Genomic DNA, 19,979 nt, shown 5'->3' with positions numbered 1-19,979 from the left:
TCTTAAAACAGCAAAACTGAAAAACTGAAATATATATTTTACATTTTTATTTTATATAGTTCTTTCTTTTAATTTTGTCCTTTTTCAAGGAAGCTGTGGTGCCTTATCTAAGGAACTGAGTGTATCCAAATTGTACTGTGACACTTTTTGACCTCCCTGAAGTAGTGGAAACATCAAAGAAATATCATGCCGTCTCAGAAGTATCGCGGATTACTGTCCATGGAGGTAAACTGGAGTTTATTCTAGCATTCCTGCCAATATCAGAACATGATGAGATGGAAGAGCTTATTTTGTTTTAAATGGTAGACAGGGAGAACAAAGTATTCTTTCAGGATGGTGATATTTTAAAATGTATCTCAATTATTTCATTTCAGGGGATTTTTTTAAAGATCCAATTCCTGAAGCAGATTTGTACATTTTGGCCAGGATCCTGTTTGATTGGAATGATGAAAAGTGTCTGAAGCTGCTAAACAAAGTGTTTAATGCCTGTAAGCCTGGTATGTACCTATGTTGCTATGTTTATGAAAACTGCAGACTATGGCAGGGGAGAACAATCCTTTATACTTTTGTATACTATTTTGCATGCTTCTACTGTTGAGAGAACAATGGAATTTAGAAATAAACCACTGGCTCAATGGTTAGTGCTGCCAAGATTTGGATTCCTTTGGATTCCTAGACCACGGTCTGCATTACCTCCTTGAAGGGCTTCTGTCAAGGGATGGGCTGCACCTCACAAAAACGGGGAAGAATGTTTTTTGGTTAACGACTGGCTAAACATGTCAGGAGCGTAAACTAAAAATGAGGGTGGAAGGTTTGATCAATCTTTAGGATCTTTGAGACTTAATTCCAAACATAAACCTCAACATAACCAAACCACATAATGAAATAGAGAGCGATGGGAAGGATGGAAAACCCAGTTACAAAGTAGGAGATATAAGAAATATATGCAAGATCAGCCCTAAATTGACCTATTTTTATTGTAGCTCTCTATTGAGGTTTGTGGAAACTGCCAAGCAATGGAGGAAATATTGTGAGTATATATTAAATTGATATAAATCTAATATTTTGGTAAATGAGATTACTAATGATATACGGTACTTAACAAGGTTTTGTTAGAATTTGGATTTGGAAACAAAACAGCAAAAAAGGCGATACACTCTATTATTATCTTAATTTGCAGTTTTTAGAGACAGCTAAAACTGAATTTATGATATAAATGCTGGCTCAAACTCTTTGTGTCTAACCATGAAATACCAGAATAAAAACAAACAATGTGTGAAAACAAACAACTTCCATGTTATTTTTTCAAAATAAATTTTAGTGCCTTTAAATTAAAACAAAGTAAAACATGGCTTTGGTACACAAACCGCTCTTTGGATCTTGCAGAGAAGATTCTGCTAATGGAAAGAAGCTTCAGTAACCAGTGCTTCTAAAGCAAATATCCTTTTTCTCTCCCAACAACAGCACCTGGCAATGAACCTTGATTTCATTTCACTTTGTCTCTTGCTTCTTGCTCAGATTAAGGTCTGATATCTGCAGCTCCTTTGAAAAAGTATTAAAAGATGACAGTTTGAATCTTGGTGGAACCTGTTGAAATGAGAATAGACTATGCTAGTTCCACAGTGTCCTTTCAATGGGTTTCTGACAAGCTGAAGGGTCATGATGCAGAATTTTTCCTTTTCCTTTTTAACTCTCTTAATCTAGACTCAAAAATAATTTCTCTCTTTCAGTAATCTGTGGCTTTCAACTTGTAGAATTTACTGTATCCACTACTGGCTGGGCATTGGTGTAAATATAAATAACATCCTCATTTCTTTCCTTTTGTTTTCTGATTAAAAGTATCTTGCCTACATAGTGAAATAAGCCAAATTAAATAAGCAGACATAATAGATGCTGGTGATACAAAGCTATCAAAAAGAATATGAAACAAAACATAATTGATAGAGGATAAAATGCCAGGCAATTGCTAGAAGGAAGCCAGCTTAGAAGCATGAAGGTTAATTTATAAAAAATAGCCTACAGAACTTTGGAAACAAAGCAATATTTCGCAATGCTTTTTTAAAAACTGAAAGTATTTCCCAAGGGGAATTAGTTTAATTTGAACTGTTCCTGAATCTGTAATGACAATATGACAGGATTAGAATTGTTCTGGCAGATTGATTGGGTAACATTTGCGGGACACACCTATGCTCTGCAAATATATACCTCCTCTCTGACTTTTGGGGGAGTTGTGTACAGATGAGATTTAGCCTGAGCATCTCACGAATTTATCATTGAAAGACCAACTTATAACCTTCACTTCTCAGTGATCATGTGGAGAAGACTTCAACCACTAAAGTAAGAAGTACCTGTGAAGAACTGCTGCATTACCTGTAAGAAGCTACTAATTTACTATCCAGTTTTTCTTGAATTTTTCTATATTGAGTATTAAACCAGTTTTCCCAAGGGCTTTAGAAACATTGATAGTAATTGCAACTTTGAAATAAGATTGAAGGAGTCTATACTTTTTCAAAGTGTAGAATAAAAGCACTTGAAAAGTATAATGATGAGTGCATCTGCCTAAAACAAGGGCTATAGATAATTAAATGATGGTAGTTTCTAATTAATATCTCTCATTAATTCTTCCCTTGTTTTTTATCTATATTTTAAGTATATCTATAATTTGGAAAGAAAGATTTGAACAGGCAAAACTACAAAAGGGACTATTTTATGTAAATACCAGTGACGTGCAGTCAGGTGAGGCAGGGAAGGCACAGCCTCACCACTGTCATCATGAAAAGAAAAAAAATGTAAAAAGAAAAAGGCGAGAGCTGAGGTCAGGCTGAGCTAGTTGCTGCCTCACCGTGGATGACTTGCTTAACTGTTTAAAAACGCCTCTAAAAGCGCCCTCCACTATGAGGCAGGAGAACTGCATGCCTCTTCTAGTCTGACATTAGGCATTTTATGATCACTCGAGCAGAGTTAACAAGGGTTAAAAGCCTAAAAATTCCTGACCTAGGTGAGGCATGCAGTTCTCCTGCCTCATAGTAGAGGGTGCTCGTTTGGGCGGGGCTTCTTTTGAGGACCCGAGGAAAGAGCAGAGTTGAAATCCTCTCAGAAACAGCTGGAAAAGGTACGTGTGGGTCGGAAGGCGGGGGAGGAATTCAAATTTCATCCTCCTGGTGCGGGGCTTTGGGCAAAGGCTGGAGGGAAGTACCCTGGCTCGCTTGTGCTCTCCCTCCCCAACTGTAGTTTGATTGCAGGCAGAGCCACGTTGCCTTTTCAAACGTGTAATCAGTGAAGCTGGGCTGGATCCTTCCGGGGATGGGGGAAAGTGTGTGTGCTCCACTATGGCTCTTTGACTGGTTTCCTGCCTCCTCCTGTGGTCTCCTCACTGGTGCTCTCCCTCCAATCCAAGTTTGTGTGGGTGTGGGTGTTTGTTTGAGAGTGAGTGAGTGAGTGAGAGAGAGAGGGAAGGGGGTAGGAGACATAGTCCAATCCAACTTCTGTGTGTGTGTGTTTGAGAGAGGGGGGAGGGTGGGAGAGGGAGGAAGGAGGGGAAGGGAGAAGAAAAAGAAAAAGAAAAAGAAAAAGAAAGAAGGAAACTTCTTTCGCAAAGGAGAAAAACAAATGCTGTCGCTTTAAATCGGAACTGAGCATGCCTGGCTGTGGAGTTCTGGGAGTTGAAGTCCACAAGTCTAAAAAAATTTGAAACCCACCACAGTGGGTCAGTGCCTCACCAGCCATAAACCTCACTGCACGTCACACACACACAAACACACACACACATACACAAACATACATACAATTTTCATATTCTAAAATTTGTTTCACTTAGCTGTACACATATACTCAGCCCTCACTCTTACATATTTTCCTGAAACAAAAGGCCAGTTCTTTCTTCCTTTTCTCTTTTCTCATCATTTCCCATTTTCTCAAATAGTTTAAAATTTAAAGGAAAATTATCTGAACAGTTTTGACACTATTTTTTCCAAGTCAGGGATGGAGAAACAAGGGACAGATACTCTGAAGGGAGGAATGGGGGAAGGTTATCCTACCTCTAGGGTTCTCAAGAGAAATAAGGTCTGGCAGACATGGAGCTAATGGATGAAGGGCATTAAAGATGAGAATCAGTAGTTTAACTTGAACATATGTAAAAGAGGTCTTAAGATGCTTATCTGGAAATGAAGCTGACTTAACAAATCCCTTTCTGGATTTCTCTTTCTTTCACTGTGTTTGCGTTGTTTGGGGGATGGCCTCATATTCTCTCTGGAATGTGTTTATTGCTTACCATTTGGTATGAAAATTTATACTTTTTAGAGCTATGTCACATTTTTTTAAGGTGTGCCAACCACACCTGCATAAAAGCACACACGTTCCTCATTTATTCCTATTCCTTGTTTCTGGTTTTCAGGTCACTCCATGAGAGCCAGGGCAGCAAAATTTATTCAGGAGCCTTTGCTGAAGGACTCTTGAAAACCTTTTGATGTTGTTCTCTCTTTAATAATGCTTTCCCTACTTTATCCTGGGACATCTTATGGACACCTATATTTTGCCATTTTTACACTCAGGAATACCAAATATTTTGGCTGAAGGAAGGTCCTTTTGGTCAACGAGAGAAGCCAAGAACAATGAGTTCACTAGAAGAAATTGAAAATATTCAAACATTGTTTAGCTATCAGTATTCATTTGTAACTTTCAAGGTAAGGAGGGCTAATACTTCCAAATATAAACTCTTAACTTTGAAAATACAAAAGACCTTCAATTTCTCAGCTTCTTAATCGTTTAGAAACAATACAATCACCAAAGTTTATGTTGTAATGAAAGAGTCAGCTATTAAATGGCTGCAAGATTTTTTACTTGTGTCTTCTGAGCAGCGAAAAGTTGGTAGGGCTGATTAAACATTTGTAGCCCTACTTGATTCCTTCTTTGGTAAACCACACAAATAGATTATGGGATTGTTGGATGTGAACTGTGAGGAAAGTCATGGCTTTTGTTCTTGCTGCCTGTTTCTTCCTAGATCATTTCAACTGCCTGTGAGCTGGGTGTCTTTGATCTTTTGAGAGAGTCAAGGGAACAGCTGTCTTCTACAACTATTGCGGAACGCTTGAGCACCAGCCCCATCGGGATGCAGAGGCTGCTGGAGGCCTGTACGGGGTTAAAGCTCCTGACATTGGAATGGAAAGATGGCAAAGGTAATATTGTGAGAAGCAGGGCACAACTGGAATGGCCAACAATTATTCCATAATAGTAGGCACCTGTTGAGCTTGACAGATCCAAGAGTTTGAAGAAGGGGGGTTCCAGAAATTACAGGCCAGAAAGCTGGTATAGTGGGTCCTTGGGTCCTGGATGGCTAAGACCATGAACAATGCAAGTGCTGACCGAAAAATCCACTTAATCTGAAAAATCCATTTCACTCAGGTCACAAACACATCCTGGAATAAACAAAGCCACAGCGATTTTCCTTGCCACAACGATTTCATTCTTGGAAAGTCATATAAACCAGAACAGTAAAACATTGGCATGTTGAGTTGGTGTCCCTGGTTATTTCAAAACAAAACAAAATCTTTACTTCCAAACCATGAGTATTAATATTGGCCTGAACTGATTTTCAAAATGAAATTATATCCAAATCCTAAATCAGATGAAATTTGGAAAAAAAAAACCTCAACCAGCCAGTGCTCTTGGCCAAATGACAAGTCCTTGTAGATTGTGTGGCAAGGTTTTTCAGAAGAGGTTTTCCATTGCCTCCTTCCTAGGGTTGAGAGAAAATGACCAGCCCAAAAAGCTGGCTTTGTGTCTAATGTGGGACAGAAACTTATAGTCTCCAAGAAATTTAGCATCATACTTTAACCACTACATCAAACTGGCTCTCATATTATGATATGCTTGAGATAAATACAGCATAATCTGTTTTTAAAGAAGTAGACTAAGACACTATAGAATTGAAAGATAGTTTACATGCAATGATACCGGTATGGTTTTTTTTTTTTTAGATCTTTATGGAAACACAGACTTTACCAATCTCTACCTGGTCAAATCAAGCCCAAAGTCTCAGTGTCAATCCATAACATTCTATTCTGAAGTTGGGTATCCATCAATGCAATATTTGTCTGATGCTGTAAGGTAAACAAATCCAGCAGGGAGCTAGTAAACCAAAATAAATAAAGTTAGAGCATGAAAAATCATCTTAATACCAGAATTATTAGATCCTTGTCCACAAGAAACGAAGGAAATTTCACATTCTGGATGTTGAATATAACATTAACACACATATTTCCTTAATTGCAATGGCACTGGATTATTATCACTGAATTTTCCCGTTTAGATAAAAGAAATTCTTTCATATTTTCCTTCTTTTAAAAAAATCAAGGACCATGTTCTGCCTTTCTGGGTTGTTTTAGAGTCTCTCTCCTCCCATTTCAAAACATGGGATTTACACTATTGTTGTAAGGTCCTACATAGACACATCTGTTATTATTTCCTCACAGCTTTAATCAGATCTCAGTTAATTAGAATTAAAATATTCTATAGCAGCATTGAGAGAATCAGATTGATCATGAATGTTCTTATAAAAATTATGTTGAGCTGTATCTGATTATTCCTTGGGTTGGAGACTCACAAATCTCAGATCTATGGAGAACCCAAACAGTGAGAAAAAAGAAAAAATATCAGAAGAAAATTGTTGTTCAATAACAATTAGTTTCTTATTTCTTCATTAAAATGTGTTTCCTATTACCAACAAAACTATGACCATCTTCATTTAGTCACCATGTCCTGAATTGACTTAAGGAGTTATTATCCTTTAATGGGACACTTAAAGACAGTACTAGTTTTTAGTTACGAAATTATTTATTAATCATTAAATTGGAATTCTCTAAATCATATCTGCCAAAATGAAAATACAACAGCCGAAAATTACAGACAGCCATTATGTTTCTCCTCAGAATTTCCCCTCTATTTTTATTAGTACCAACATTAAAAGGTTTTACACAAGAGAAACTGGAACAGAAACCCAAACTCTAATAATAAAAGCAAGAAAAGCAAACATTTAGAGTTATGCCATGGAGTCATTTCATTAAGAAGAAGAACTGAGATTAAAGTTTATGACTGATCAGTAACCTTTTGGAAATAGGAGGAGTTAATAGCTTGAATGATGTTTTCAGGTGTATGTTATGGAATTTAATATTAATATTCAGCTAATTTTTCAAAGAAAAATGAACAATGAAAATAGTGGGGTATTTTAATAAGCTGCTTATTATATATAAGCATTTGGGTGTTAACACAATTTTTAAAATGTGAAAATGTCATCATATTCCCTGTTACAAGTTCAAGCAGCAATTAGATTGGAACTTCCATCACCAAATGATGTAATCATAAAGTGTGCTGTCATGTGACCCTGTTGCTTAGCAACTGTAATTCTAGCCATCTTGGTTGCCATTGTTATGTGAGGATTGTATAGATCATTGAGCAAGAGCCTCATGTGAATGTGACTACCAACTTCCAGTCATAAACACTGTTCATTTAATACTGTTGAAACTATGAATGATTGCTAAACAAATTGTTGTAACCTGAGGACTACCTGTATATCACTCCAGTCTTCATCAGGTAGACCTTCCCTGTCTTGTATGCTAACTACTAGAATGATGATCCCCACCACATTAAAACTCTACAGGTTTTAGAAACCACTTGATTTAGGATCACTTTATTTGCCTTCAAGGACTGCAAGGAGATCAACTCAGTCAATCTTAAAGATAATCAAGTCTGACTGTTCTTTGGAAGGTCAGATCCTGAAGCTCAAATACTCTGTCCACCAAAGGAAAAGAGAGGCCTCACTGGAAAAGACAGAGATGCTGCAAAGACTGAAAGCAAAAAGAGAAGGGGATGATGGATGAGATGGTTAGATAGTAGCAGCATAATGAATATGAGTTTGGGCAAACTGAGAGAGACAGTGGAAAATAGGGTGACCAGTTATGTTATGCTCCATGGGGTTGCAAAGAATCAGACACAAACTAGTAACTGAACAAGTATTTGAGCTACTTTATCCAATGTAAATCTTAAGACAAAAAGATTTTAGGGACTTTTTTTAACCTACAAATCCATCAACAGTGAATTCATAAAAATGCTGAATTGGGATTGCCTCTGAATCTTGCTTTAAACCTAAATGATTAAATTAACTCTTTTATTAAAATAGAGAAAACTAAGGGTTTGTAGCTGGTAATTTCATTAAAAAGACAGCAGTACAGAAGTGAGTTGGGTTCATTGCCTTCATCCGGGGAGTTTCTTCAACTAAGCAATCTAAACTACCAGCCAGGTGTTCTTTATGGCTTATTTCATGGTAGAGATGCATAAGATCGTACTGCACCATACTTGAGAGAGTAAAGGAGTACTGGCTTAATAAGGAAACCTTTATAATAAAAGCTGATCTGATCTTTGAAAATCCTACAAATTCAGGATCTACTTCTATGCAGAAGAAAATGCCAGGAGGATTGTCTTGTTTCTTTCTAACTTTTTAAACATTCTTTTAGGAAAGGAAGCAATCAGATTCCATCAATATATGGCTCTCCCTCAAACAAGATGTATGAGGTCATATACAGGTAACATAATTTTAGAGAATGGTCATTAGAGTAATTGTTCTGTGGGCAACTAATCAATATGATTAATCTTCACACTGCCATAATTTTCTCTATCATATGATCCTGACTCATCACCATATTCAACTTCTCTTTTATGGCACTGGAATATTGTTGGGGCACATCTAATTGACCAGGTGTTTCTGTTTTTATACAAAGCACAGGTCTGCAGTTAGAGCAACTACGCGAATCTGCTTTATTTCAAGAACATTATAACATTATCCACCAAAATTGTAGGACTGTTCCATGTATCACATGCAGATTTTTCCAAATTCTGATCAACATCATTTAAGTGATGCTATAGTCAGACTTCCTTTAATTCAAACATAAATATATATGTAAAAACGATAACAATAGCATTTTATATATTTAGAAATGTTTATTTTAATTCTAGATCAAAGGAAAAATTACAAACCTTCTCCAACTTCATGAATGAACTCTGGCCTGTGCTAGGAAGGGAAGTGCTTTCTGCCTTTGACCTGTCCCAGTTCTCACTCATTTGCGATCTGGGTGGTAAGTACAGGCAGCGCTTTGCCTTCTTCTTCACATGTTGGGCCAATGGATGGGTTCTTAGCTTCTCTTACAAATCTTTTCATCTGCATTTGGAAAAGGAGAAACCCTTAGGAGATCAAAAACCACTTTGGAATGTCTATAGTAGAGTCTGAGGAATAGTCCTACTTTAAAGATGATTAACTGCCACTCTGACCTGATACGGTATAACAGTCAGTGGAGAAATTAGCAGAGATCTTTGAAAAGAGGAGACAGTTCTGGAAAGAAAACAGTCATCTCCTCCTCCCCTTTTCCAGTGCTGATCAAAGATGGGAAGGAAGTGAAATCAGAGAATAGCAGGCTGATGAGTAAGGGACCTTTAAACTGGATTGCCTGAGAACATTGGCAAGAGACCATGCCTGAAGATGATGTGGGATTTGATGCCCTTTGAGATTCAACCTGCATCAAATGCCAATGTTTTTGGACATTTTGAATATTTAGTGCATCCAGCCTAAGGACTTTTTATAGCCTGGAAGGACCATATGAAAGTTGAGAACCAATTGACTCAATCGCTGATCTTTTTCTTTATTAGTATTTGTTTACCATGATATGAGGAACATATCAAATTTGAAAGAAGTTTGTCTAATTTTTTAAATTATTAGATTCCAATTAATCTGATGTGCAGCTATAGAGAAATAATAGGCAGGTAACCTTAGGGGGAAAAGCTGGACATGTACAAAGTTTTGTTCTGCACTTACTTAATTACATTTTGTGCTGTCTTTAAGGAAACACTGGTGGCTTAGCTAAGGAATTGACGTCACTCTACCCAAAATGTACTGTGACCATTTTTGACCTCCCTGAAGTAGTGGAAGCCTCCAAGAACCATTGTTTGCCTTCAGAAGAGACCAGGATCACTTTCCATGCAGGTAAAAGATGCAATGTTTTACTTGTGGGTTGAACTCAGGTCTTGATAATCACAAGAAACTTTTACAGACAGAATGGATTCTGTAGTTTTGAAAGGGAGAACAGATTATTCTGTCGGAATAATCTGAAAGACATGGTGCTAAATGAGATTTTACTTTTGTAGGTGATTTTTTTAGAGATCCTATTCCTGAAGCAGACCTGTACATTTTGGCCAGGATTCTGCATAACTGGTCAGACGAGAGATGTTCACAACTGCTTCATAAAGTTTACCAGGCCTGCAAACCCGGTAGGTGTTCGTTAATCATAGAAAGTTAAATCTGCTAAGGAACTGGCAAAGTTCATACATTGCTCAAGTTTTGAACTCCCCTAAATCTAGTGTCATTTCAAATTCACTATCGTTTTGTTGGGCATTCAACTGGCATCTTAGAATAACATATTCAGCTGCAATGCTGAAAAAAGGGTGATTCCAGAGTGATTCTTCCAGCTGTCTCTGCTCTATAACCCAAAGGGCCTGTGTTATGCAGATTGACCATTGGCTTACCTGAAGGGTCCTTTTCTGTGCACCGCGGGAGAGTCCAAGCAATGGGTTAATTCACTCTGGTTGCCCTGGATACTGAGGAACTTTTTTTCTCCCTTTAACCATACCTCCTCGTGTGATTACTGCCAGAATTAATTTCCGAAAAGTCAATCTGTCGAGAGGATGGAGCGAAGGCGTCCAAGGAGTTTTCAGTTGAAAAAAAGAGGAAAGAATCCCCGGGCCGAAGACCAGGGTGGGTTGGACTCTCCCGCGGTGCACAGAAAAGGACCCTTCAGGTAAGCCAATGGTCATTTTCCTGTGCACCGCTTGGAGAGTCCAAGCAATGGGACATACCCAAGTTATTGTCCGATTGGGTGGGCAGAGTCAGAGTCCCGGGATTCGGTCGAAGACACGACCCCTTGAAGTACCCTCCTGCCAAAAGACGCCTCAGCCGAGGCGTAAACGTCCAGTTTGTAATGACGGATGAAGGGCGACGGGGAGGACCACGTAGCCGCCTTACAAATGTCTAGTATTGATGCCTGGGTGGCCCAGGCCGCCGTGGTAGCCGCGCTGCGAGTGGAGTGCGCAGTGATGCCTCGGGGCACCGATCTGGACTGACTTTCGTAGGCCAGGGCGATGCAGGCGCGCAGCCACCTGCCAACAGTGGAAGAGGAGACTTTCTTGCCCAGGGAACCTGGATGAAATGACACGAATAAAGACTCCGACTTCCGGAATTCGGAGGTGCGGGCGATGTATGTTTTCAGCGCCCTTCTCACGTCCAACAAGTGCCACTGTCGTTCCCTGGGATGTGACGGTCTCGGACAGAAATCAGGAATCACAATTTCTTGCGTTCTATGAAACCAAGTATTAACCTTTGGAATAAAGGTAGGGTCCAGTCTCAACACCACCCTATCTGGGTGGACTGTACATAGGTCCTTGCGAACCGACAGGGCTGCCAGTTCTGAAATACGACGAGCTGACGTCACGGCGATGAGGAATGCCGTCTTTAGTGTAAGATGACGCAGCGACGTAGTGCTGAGAGACTCGAAGGGTGGCGCGGTGAGCGCCTGCAGAACCACGGACAGCTGCCAGGTGGGGTAACGGTGGACCGTGGGAGGTCGTAAGTTACAAGCTCCCTTGAGGAAGGAACGGACCCTGGGCACCTTGCTAAGGGGCAAGACCGGGTCACCGGCCCAAACGGTGGAGAGGGCCGCCACCTGTCGTCGAAGGGTATTTGGAGCGAGGCCCTTGGCAAGACCCCCTTGTAGGAAGTCCAGGATGCGGGAGACCGGAGCCGTCACCGAGTCTAAACGTAAGGCGTCGCACCATTTGGCGAAGGAGGCCCACGAGGCATCGTAGATTCGAGTGGTTGACGGTCGCCTAGCTGCCTGAATGGTGTGTATTACCTCCCCTGAGAAGCCCTCGCGCCTCAGCTGGTCCCCCTCAAGTGCCAGACGGCCAATTGTAGCCATTGGGGCTCTGGATGAGTTACGGCCCCCTGGCTGAGGGAGACTTGGTCTGGAGGAATCTTCCACGGAGGTGACAGGGAGAGGCTGACCAGGTCGGCGAACCACGAACGACGGGGCCAGTGCGGGGCCACGAGGAGCACCTCCGCCTCCTCCGCGATGATCCTGTGGATGACTTGTGGAATCAGGGGCAGCGGAGGAAAGGCATAAAGTAGGCCCCGGGGCCAAGGGGAGCGAAGGGCATCCGTCCCTTTGCCCCCGGGGACTGGAAGCGGGAGAAATAGCGGCGAAGCTGAGCATTTTCCCTGGATGCGAATAGGTCGACCGCGGGAGTGCCGAACCTGCGGGACAGCTGGCGAAACAGAGCCGGATCCAGTTTCCACTCTGCCGGGTCTATGGTGGTCCTGCTCAGCCAGTCCGCCTGGGTGTTGTCGACTCCCGAAATGTGGTCGGAGCGAAGAGATGCCAGATGCCTCTCCGCCCAGCGCCCCAGGGATTCCGCTTCCTTCATCAACGTCTTGGATCTGGTGCCCCCCTGGCGGTTTATGTGGGCCTTGGTGGCCACATTGTCCGTCATCAATAGGACATGTTGATGGTGAATGTCCTGGCGAAAATGCCGGAGTGCCAGGCGGGCCGCACGCAGTTCCAGAAGATTGATGCTGCAGGAGCTCTCTGCGAGTGACCATTTGCCTTGCACCACTAGATGACCCATGTGTGCCCCCCAGCCGGCGAGGCTTGCGTCTGTGGTGACCACTAACCGGTTGGGCTCCTTGAACAGGTGGCCCTTGAGGAGATCAGGGGACGTCCACCATCGGAGCGATCTCTTCACTGTTGGGGAAACGCTCACCAGTCGGTTTGAGTTGCTCCTTGAGGCCCTCTGGTGAGGAAGGAGGAGCCATTGGAGAGCTCTGGAGTGGAGGCGAGCCCATGGGACGATCGAGATGGAAGAGATCATTTTTCCCAACAGCTGTGACAGGAGGACGATCGGTACCCGTCTCGTGAGCATCACCTTGCGGGTCATGGCCACTAAGCTGTCTAGCCTGTCCTGGGATAGGAAGACCCTGCACAGGGAAGTGTCTATGACCGCCCCCAGGTGGATAAGTCTGGTGGTGGGAACCAGATGGCTTTTCTTCAGATTTAGGGAAAAACCGTGGCTCCTCAGGGTTCTCATTGTGATGCGGAGGTCCCGCAAGGCCTGCTGCCTGGACGACGACTGGATCAGGATGTCGTCCAGGTAGCACTGGAGCCTTATGGGTCTGCGCCTCAGTTGGGCTGCTACAACCGCCAGGACCTTGGTGAAGGTCCTGGGGGCCGACGACAGGCCGAAGGGAAGGGCCCGGTATTGAAAATGCCTGCCGGCATAAAAAAAGCACAGGAACCTCCTGTGCTGGGGACGGATGAGGATGTGTAGGTAAGCCTCCTTGAGGTCGATAGAGGTAAGGAGGTCTCCCTGACGGATCCCCGACAGGATGGACTGGAGGGACTGCATCTTGAACCTCCGGTAGGCAATGTGCCTGTTGAGGTTCTTTAGGTCCAAGATGGCCCTCCAGCCCCCCGAGTTCTTTGGTACCAGGAAGAGGATGGAGTAGAACCCCCTCCCTTCCTGGTCGGGGGGGACCTGCTCTATCGCGTCTATCTCCAGGAGATGGCGAATCTCCTGGTTCATAAGCTCCCTCTTCAGAGGACAGGAAGGAGTGGGACACCGGATGAAGTTCCAGGGAGGGGGGGATAGGAATTCTAGGGATAGGCCCTCCCTCACGATCTGGAGGACCCAGGCGTTCTCCGTGGTCTGGACCCAATGGTGGGCGAATAGCTGGAGGCGCCCCCCTATGGGTGACGGGCCCGGGCAGTCACTTAGATTTGCGGAAGGGCCTGTTAGAGGCACCTCCGCGGTTGGATTTACGGAAGCCGAATTGTTGTCTACCTCTGTCCTTAAAGGAGGACCTGTCCTGGAACCTGTCCCCTGACTGACCGGCCGGTCGGTAGGGCGGGGAGAAGGAAGTAGAGGTAGAGGGTTCAGGGGCACGAAAGGGCTGCCTCCTGGGGTATGGAGCGGACTTGCGGTCCTGCTTTTTTGTGGTGGAAGGTAAAATCTTCCTTTTATCTTTGGATTCAATGAGGAGAGGCTCAAGTGCCTCCCCAAATAATTTGGCGCCCTTAAAGGGGGCTGAGGCCAGCTTCCACTTATGCTTCTGGTCCGCCTGCCAGTGGCGGAGCCAGATCAGGCGGCGTGAGGTGACGTTGGCCGCCAAGGCTCTAGAAGCAAATTTAGAGGCGTTAAGGGATGCGTCCGCCGCATATTGGGAGGCCGCAATAATTTTTGAAATATCCTGGCGGAGGCGCAAGTCTCCTGCCGGGAGTTTGGCCAACATTTCCCTTAGCCATATAACGGAGGCCCTGTTAAAAAAGGAGGCGGAAGAGGAGGCTTTGATGGCCCAGGCAGCCGCCAGGTGGGCCTTATGGCACACCCTCTCTGCCTTCTTATCCTCCGCCTTGAGCCCATCCAGCAGTTCTGCTGGGAGGGAAGAGTTGGAGGTGAGGGCAGTGATAGGTGGTTCCACAGCTGGGAGAACCAAAAGGTCTTCCAAGGTGGGGTCCATAGAGTAAAGTTTCTTGTCTGCCCCGCTGGGGGAAGACAAGGTGGCTGGTTGGGCCCACTGGCGTTGGATTACGTCCAGGAATAAGCCTGGAACCGGGACCAGCTCTTGTTGGGGGGCCGGGACGTCGAACATGGCGGCATTGGGATTTTCGGGAACAGCATCGGCCGAAGGTTGGACCGGCTTAGGTTTAATCCCTACCCTGGTAGCTAGTTTGGCCTTACGGAGAATGGACTTAAAGAGAGTGGGTTTGAAAAGTCCGGAAAAGGCAGGGGCGTCCGGGGGGAGGCCCTCGTCTTCAGATAGCTCCAGGCCGTCCTGGTCAGTGTCCTCGATGGCGGAGGTTTCGCTGACCACGGATGACTCAAGGGACGGATGGCGGGCACGCTTGGCTGGAGGAGGGGCCGCCGGGCCCCGGGAAGTGGTCCCTGGCCCCGAAGGGGGAGGGGAGCGCTTTTGGAGGCCCTCAGCAATGCCTCTGGCGATAGCACGATCGACCAAGGCCTGCACGCGCGGTGACAGCTCGGGCTCCTGATCAGAATCTGATCCCGGGTCCCTGGGGTCTTGGAGATGGTAGTGTGAACCCCCAGCCGGGGGAGCCCTGGTGTGACCCTCTGGAACTGGGTCCTGTTCATATGACCAGGACGGGGCAGGAGAAGTTGGTTCCGCCAGTGATCTGTCCGGGGACAGATCCTGAGACTCTACCTCCTCATTCAGCAATGCCAAGATATCACCTCTGGATGGGGGAACGGGGGCCACCTCTGGGGGGGACCCTGTCCCAGCCTGGCGCCGGGCCTTCTCAAATTGTTTATCAAGGGCCCGCTGGCGTCTCTCAGCGTCCTTAGTTTCGGCTGCAGACGGGGCCTTGACAGGGTGCCTATGGGTGTCCCCTGAGATGCCCTTGCCCACACTCCCACTCCTACTGGAAGGGGGATCCTTGCTAGGGGCCTGAGAGGGGCCGGATCTAGCCTCAACGGAACCTGATGGAGGGGGCAGCTCCATGCCAATGACCGCACAAGGATGATGCAGAAAACACAGGCAAACGGGTGGGCTGCAGCGGAATTCGACTGGCTACACTGAAAGGCATAAGAAAAAAGACAATTATGATTAATAATACAGGTATAGGAAAAATTTAATAAATCCATTTCAGCCTAACACTAGTAGCCAAATGGGAGGAGGACACCCAGGAGGCTGAGCTATGAGGTGGGCCTGCAGCTCAGGCTGCAGTAACCCTTGCAGGAGAGGCAGGGAAGTCAGTAGGCCAGGAGACTAGAGCTTAAAAAAAGGCGAAGGCCTGGCCAGATCTTAAGGATAGAGAAAGTCCTTCCCTGTGCCGGTGCAAAGGACACGTGGTGGCCAAATTACCAGCGCCGCTGATGTCCAGTGAGTGGTGGCCGAGGGTCCGTTGGGCGGGCCCGGCGAGGCCCTGTAGCCACCAAGCGGCCTCCTGCATGAGCGTGGCTGAGCGGCAGAGGCCTAAAATTAAAGGCGCGAACTTTTCGCGCCTAAAAATGGCCGCCGCAACAGCGAGGAGCTGGGCGGAGAGGAGAGCGGCAGCCAGGATCAATCCGGGCCGCTCGTAGCTCCGCGGCGGCTGAGGGGTGGAAAAAAACGCAGGGGAGTCAAAAAACGAAAAAACTAGGCCGGAAAATAACAACCGGGGAGGGAACCGAGCCAAAAAACAAAGAAAAAAACCCCCTCACCGCTGTTGCCGCGCTCTGGGAGCAAGCGGCAAGATTTCCAAGCCTGCAAGAGTGCGAGGCTGTGGAGAAAAAACCTCCCCCACACACGCTTACCTCCTGGCCTCCTAGATAGCTGATGTTGATTGCAGAAGAATAAAAGGCAAGGAGAAAAGTTCGTTTTGAAGAGGAAAAGGTTTTCCAAAATTTTAGGAGAGTCCAAGCCAAGGATTAATAGCCTGAACTCAAAAATACATCCGATCTGGGCAGTGAGGAAATTTATTCTGGCAGTAATCACACGAGGAGGTGTGGTTAAAGGGAGAAAAAAAGTTCCTCAGTATCCAGGGCAACCAGAGTGAATTAACCCATTGCTTGGACTCTCCAAGCGGTACACAGGAAAACAGATTCATTCATATTTTGGTGGCTGTATTACAAACTAATAAGACCTCTCATTGTGACCCAGTGATTCTTTACTACTTCTTAGCTTCTATTGGCTTGATATATGTTAGTAAAAATCTAGAAGGGGCTAATTCTGGCTGCACAAGTTCAAGCCTTAATAACAAATACATAGAGCCAGAATTGAGAAGACAGTAACAAATAGCAAATGCCACCTCTGCAAAGAAGGTGAAGAAACAGTGAACCACCTGGTTAGCTGCTGCAAGAAGATTGTACAGACTGACTACAAACAACAGCTGGACTTCAGTTCTTCCATGGAATGCAATGCTAACAAACCCAGGCCTGGCACTGGGACTTTGTGTATATATTGCCCAATCATGGGTGATGGGCTGAATAGATACACAAAGCAAGAACAAAGACTACTAAAAGTGTGCCATTAATTGCAAGAACGTATTCATTAAACAACCAATTTATGGAGAGTAGTGTCCCAAGGGTGGTTTTTCAAAAGGGAACTGGACTTTCTTGTTTTTCTTTAAAGATGTTTTGCTTCTCAACCAAGAATCTTCGTCCGCTCTGACTGGGTGGTGGGAAATGGAAGGATTTATACTTTTTGCAGACAGTTGGACATTTATATTCTTTGCATTCTTTATTGCATCTGCCACATACCAGTTGAAAACAAAAATAGTACCAATATTAAAAAGCATCTGAGGTACAATCCCAAAACATTTGAAGCCCCACTTGAACAGAATCAGCATTGACAAAATCACCATCAGACAATTGCAAAAGGAAACTTTACTTTGAAGCAGGTTTAGTGCCATCAAATAACATATCAAATAACAATATCAGCCTATCCCAGGTGCTTAGTGGATAATAGGTGCATAAAAATGCCAAATCTAGTCTAACATCTGCTGAGTGTGCAGCCAACCACCACAAAACAATTGGATATCATTAAGGACATACAAGTTAAAAATTTGATTTCTAAAAATGCACCTACGGAGTGAGAAAATTGCTAATAACAATATTGAAAGGTAGGAACAACATAAAAATCATCAATACTGGCCCATATAATGCTGGAATTTTAACTGGACAATTTGGACTGATAAGCAATAAAACTGTCTTACAATCGCAAAATAATATTAATAGATTATACCTGCCCACAGAAATGAAAGCAGAAATATATTTCAAGTTGAATAAACTGTCAAAGGAAAGTATGCATTATAGACAGCCAATAACAAACATTGATGCAAGTTAAAAATTGGACTTTGTTGAATGAAACAAAACATGAATATTGAAATGATATATTATAATATAATATATGGGGTTAAAGACACTGAGCTTGTTACCTGCAAAGCTGACAGCTAGAGTTCAAGACTTGAGTGCCACGTGATTGGATGAGCTCCGTTATTTGCTCCAGGTTCTGCCAACCCAGCAGTTCAAAAGCATGCAAATGCAAGTAGATAAATAGGTACTACTTCAGTGGGAATGTAACAGTGTTCTATGCAGCTCAGCGTACAGTCATGCTGGCCACATGACCAAGGAAGTTTCTTCAGACAACGTTGGCCCTCTTGGCTAAGAAACAGAGATGACCAGCAGGCCCTAGAGTTGGTCATAACTGGACAGGGAAAACCTTTACCTTTATAATATAACGTAATGAAACACCAAAAGAATTTTGGTAAGGAAAAGCTTTACATGGTCAATTTCTAGAAAAGATTGAGGGGAAAACCTTGGCAAATACTCAGAATATCTGTAAATTGACAAAATATGCAAAAACAACCACAATAAATTGGTCTGTGTTATCTATTGGCAGGAATAAATATAACATATTTGAAAGAAAGATTCATTACATAAAATTTGGGTATTTTCAAAATACGTAATGTTCATCAGGCTGTTGAAATAAATAATATATATTTTGAAACAGGTGGTGGTGTCTTAATAGTGGAAATGCTTCTTGATGAAGACAAAAGAGGGCCTTTAACTGCCCACTTCTACTCCTTGATAATGTTGGTCTTGACTGAAGGGAAAGAACGGTCCACATCCGAGTTTAATGTGCTGCTCCGCAAAGCTGGTTTCCAAGAAGTTGAGTTAAAGAAAGGAAGCCTCTTTCATATTATTCTAGGAAGAAAATAATGCTGCCTCTGATTCCTTCCTGTTCAATATTTAAGATGAAATTGTAGTAAACAAAGCCTTGATTTGTTAATTACAGGTATATTCTATTCTTCTTCCAGAGTACATAGAATATATAGCTGGTCTTTTTCTTACCACAGAATGGTTTCACCATAACTAGGGATCCCTCATCATGGCTGCAAAAATCCTGAGAACCAATTCTGGGAAATAAAGGGATAAAGGAAATTCTTATCACATGACAAAAGTTAATCTCCTTATAGATCTTCAGTTTTTCCCATTCTGAGATGCAAAGACAAACTTCTTACACACATTAAACAAACGACAGAGTACAGGGGAAACTCTATGGGTCTGGATCAGGATTCTAAACTACATTTGTTGCTTTGCTAATTTAAAAAGCAATTAAGCCCTAGAAATTCTGCAACACACACAGAATGCAATAGGTGCTAACCAGGTGAATAAAAATATGAACTGCAGGATTGCAAGCCTAGCCACAAGGAAATTAACATTCAGTGATGAGAACTCAAGGTTTTTAGATAATGGCTATGGTGAAATAACTATTTCAGAAACATTCTCTCATTCTTTCTATGCCTAGTTATATATGTCAATGCACATGAATTAACCCAAGCAGTAAGATAACCTTATTAGCGCTGTATCTTATTAATAGGCTAATTACTACATATAGATATTTTAACAATCAAATTTAAAAAAACGATTTACATAGGTTGTAAAAGGGGCTTGTAACTTCATTGCTGTGTAAACTTTTCTATTTCATCACTGGTACTAAATCTGTCAATAAACTAATTTGCATACTGTGTTAATGTTTTAGTTGTATCTTGGTTTCTAGTTCAAATACTGTACTTCTAGAATATTCTCATATCCTAGTACTATTCCAGAAACAAACCTCATCCAATATTCCAAAAGTTCTCCAGTTATATCAATAAAGTTCAGAAATGACCTCTCTGAAAACAAGATGATTTCTAAACAGGGTATGCATAAGGCCCAACACTGATGGTTGACATCTATTTTTTATTTCCTTCCTTTGAGAAAATTTATTCTCGTTCTTTGCTTTCTTATCATAACCAGGTAGCAAACCAGTAAAAGATCAATGTGATTAGATGTACCTTGAATGCTAGCCTTACTGCAGATAATATGAGTTTAACCCTTCCAACTGATTT

The 19,979-nt window shown here is 43.1% G+C and overlaps 1 protein-coding gene across 1 annotated transcript; it reads left to right on the top strand.

Annotated features, from left to right (window-relative positions):
• Positions 1 to 1,358: 1,358 nt before the first annotated feature.
• On the top strand, positions 1,359 to 19,719 carry LOC309389368 (acetylserotonin O-methyltransferase-like). The gene is made up of 10 exons (XM_081947639.1): positions 1,359 to 1,524; positions 2,307 to 2,372; positions 4,551 to 4,682; positions 5,000 to 5,174; positions 5,976 to 6,105; positions 8,508 to 8,576; positions 9,007 to 9,125; positions 9,887 to 10,027; positions 10,189 to 10,311; positions 18,599 to 19,719. The coding sequence occupies exons 3-10, from the start codon at positions 4,611 to 4,613 to the stop codon at positions 18,805 to 18,807; spliced, it is 1,038 nt and encodes a 345-aa protein (XP_081803765.1). The 5' UTR covers positions 1,359 to 1,524; positions 2,307 to 2,372; positions 4,551 to 4,610; the 3' UTR covers positions 18,808 to 19,719.
• The last annotated feature ends 260 nt before the right edge of the window (positions 19,720 to 19,979 follow it).

This window comes from Natrix helvetica (genome assembly GCF_964273705.1).
Source record: "Natrix helvetica genome assembly, chromosome: 3".
NCBI classification, from domain to species: Eukaryota; Metazoa; Chordata; class Lepidosauria; order Squamata; family Natricidae; genus Natrix; species Natrix helvetica.
The sequence above is the reverse complement of the archived record's forward strand: the minus strand, read 5'-3'. Positions and strand labels throughout refer to the sequence as shown.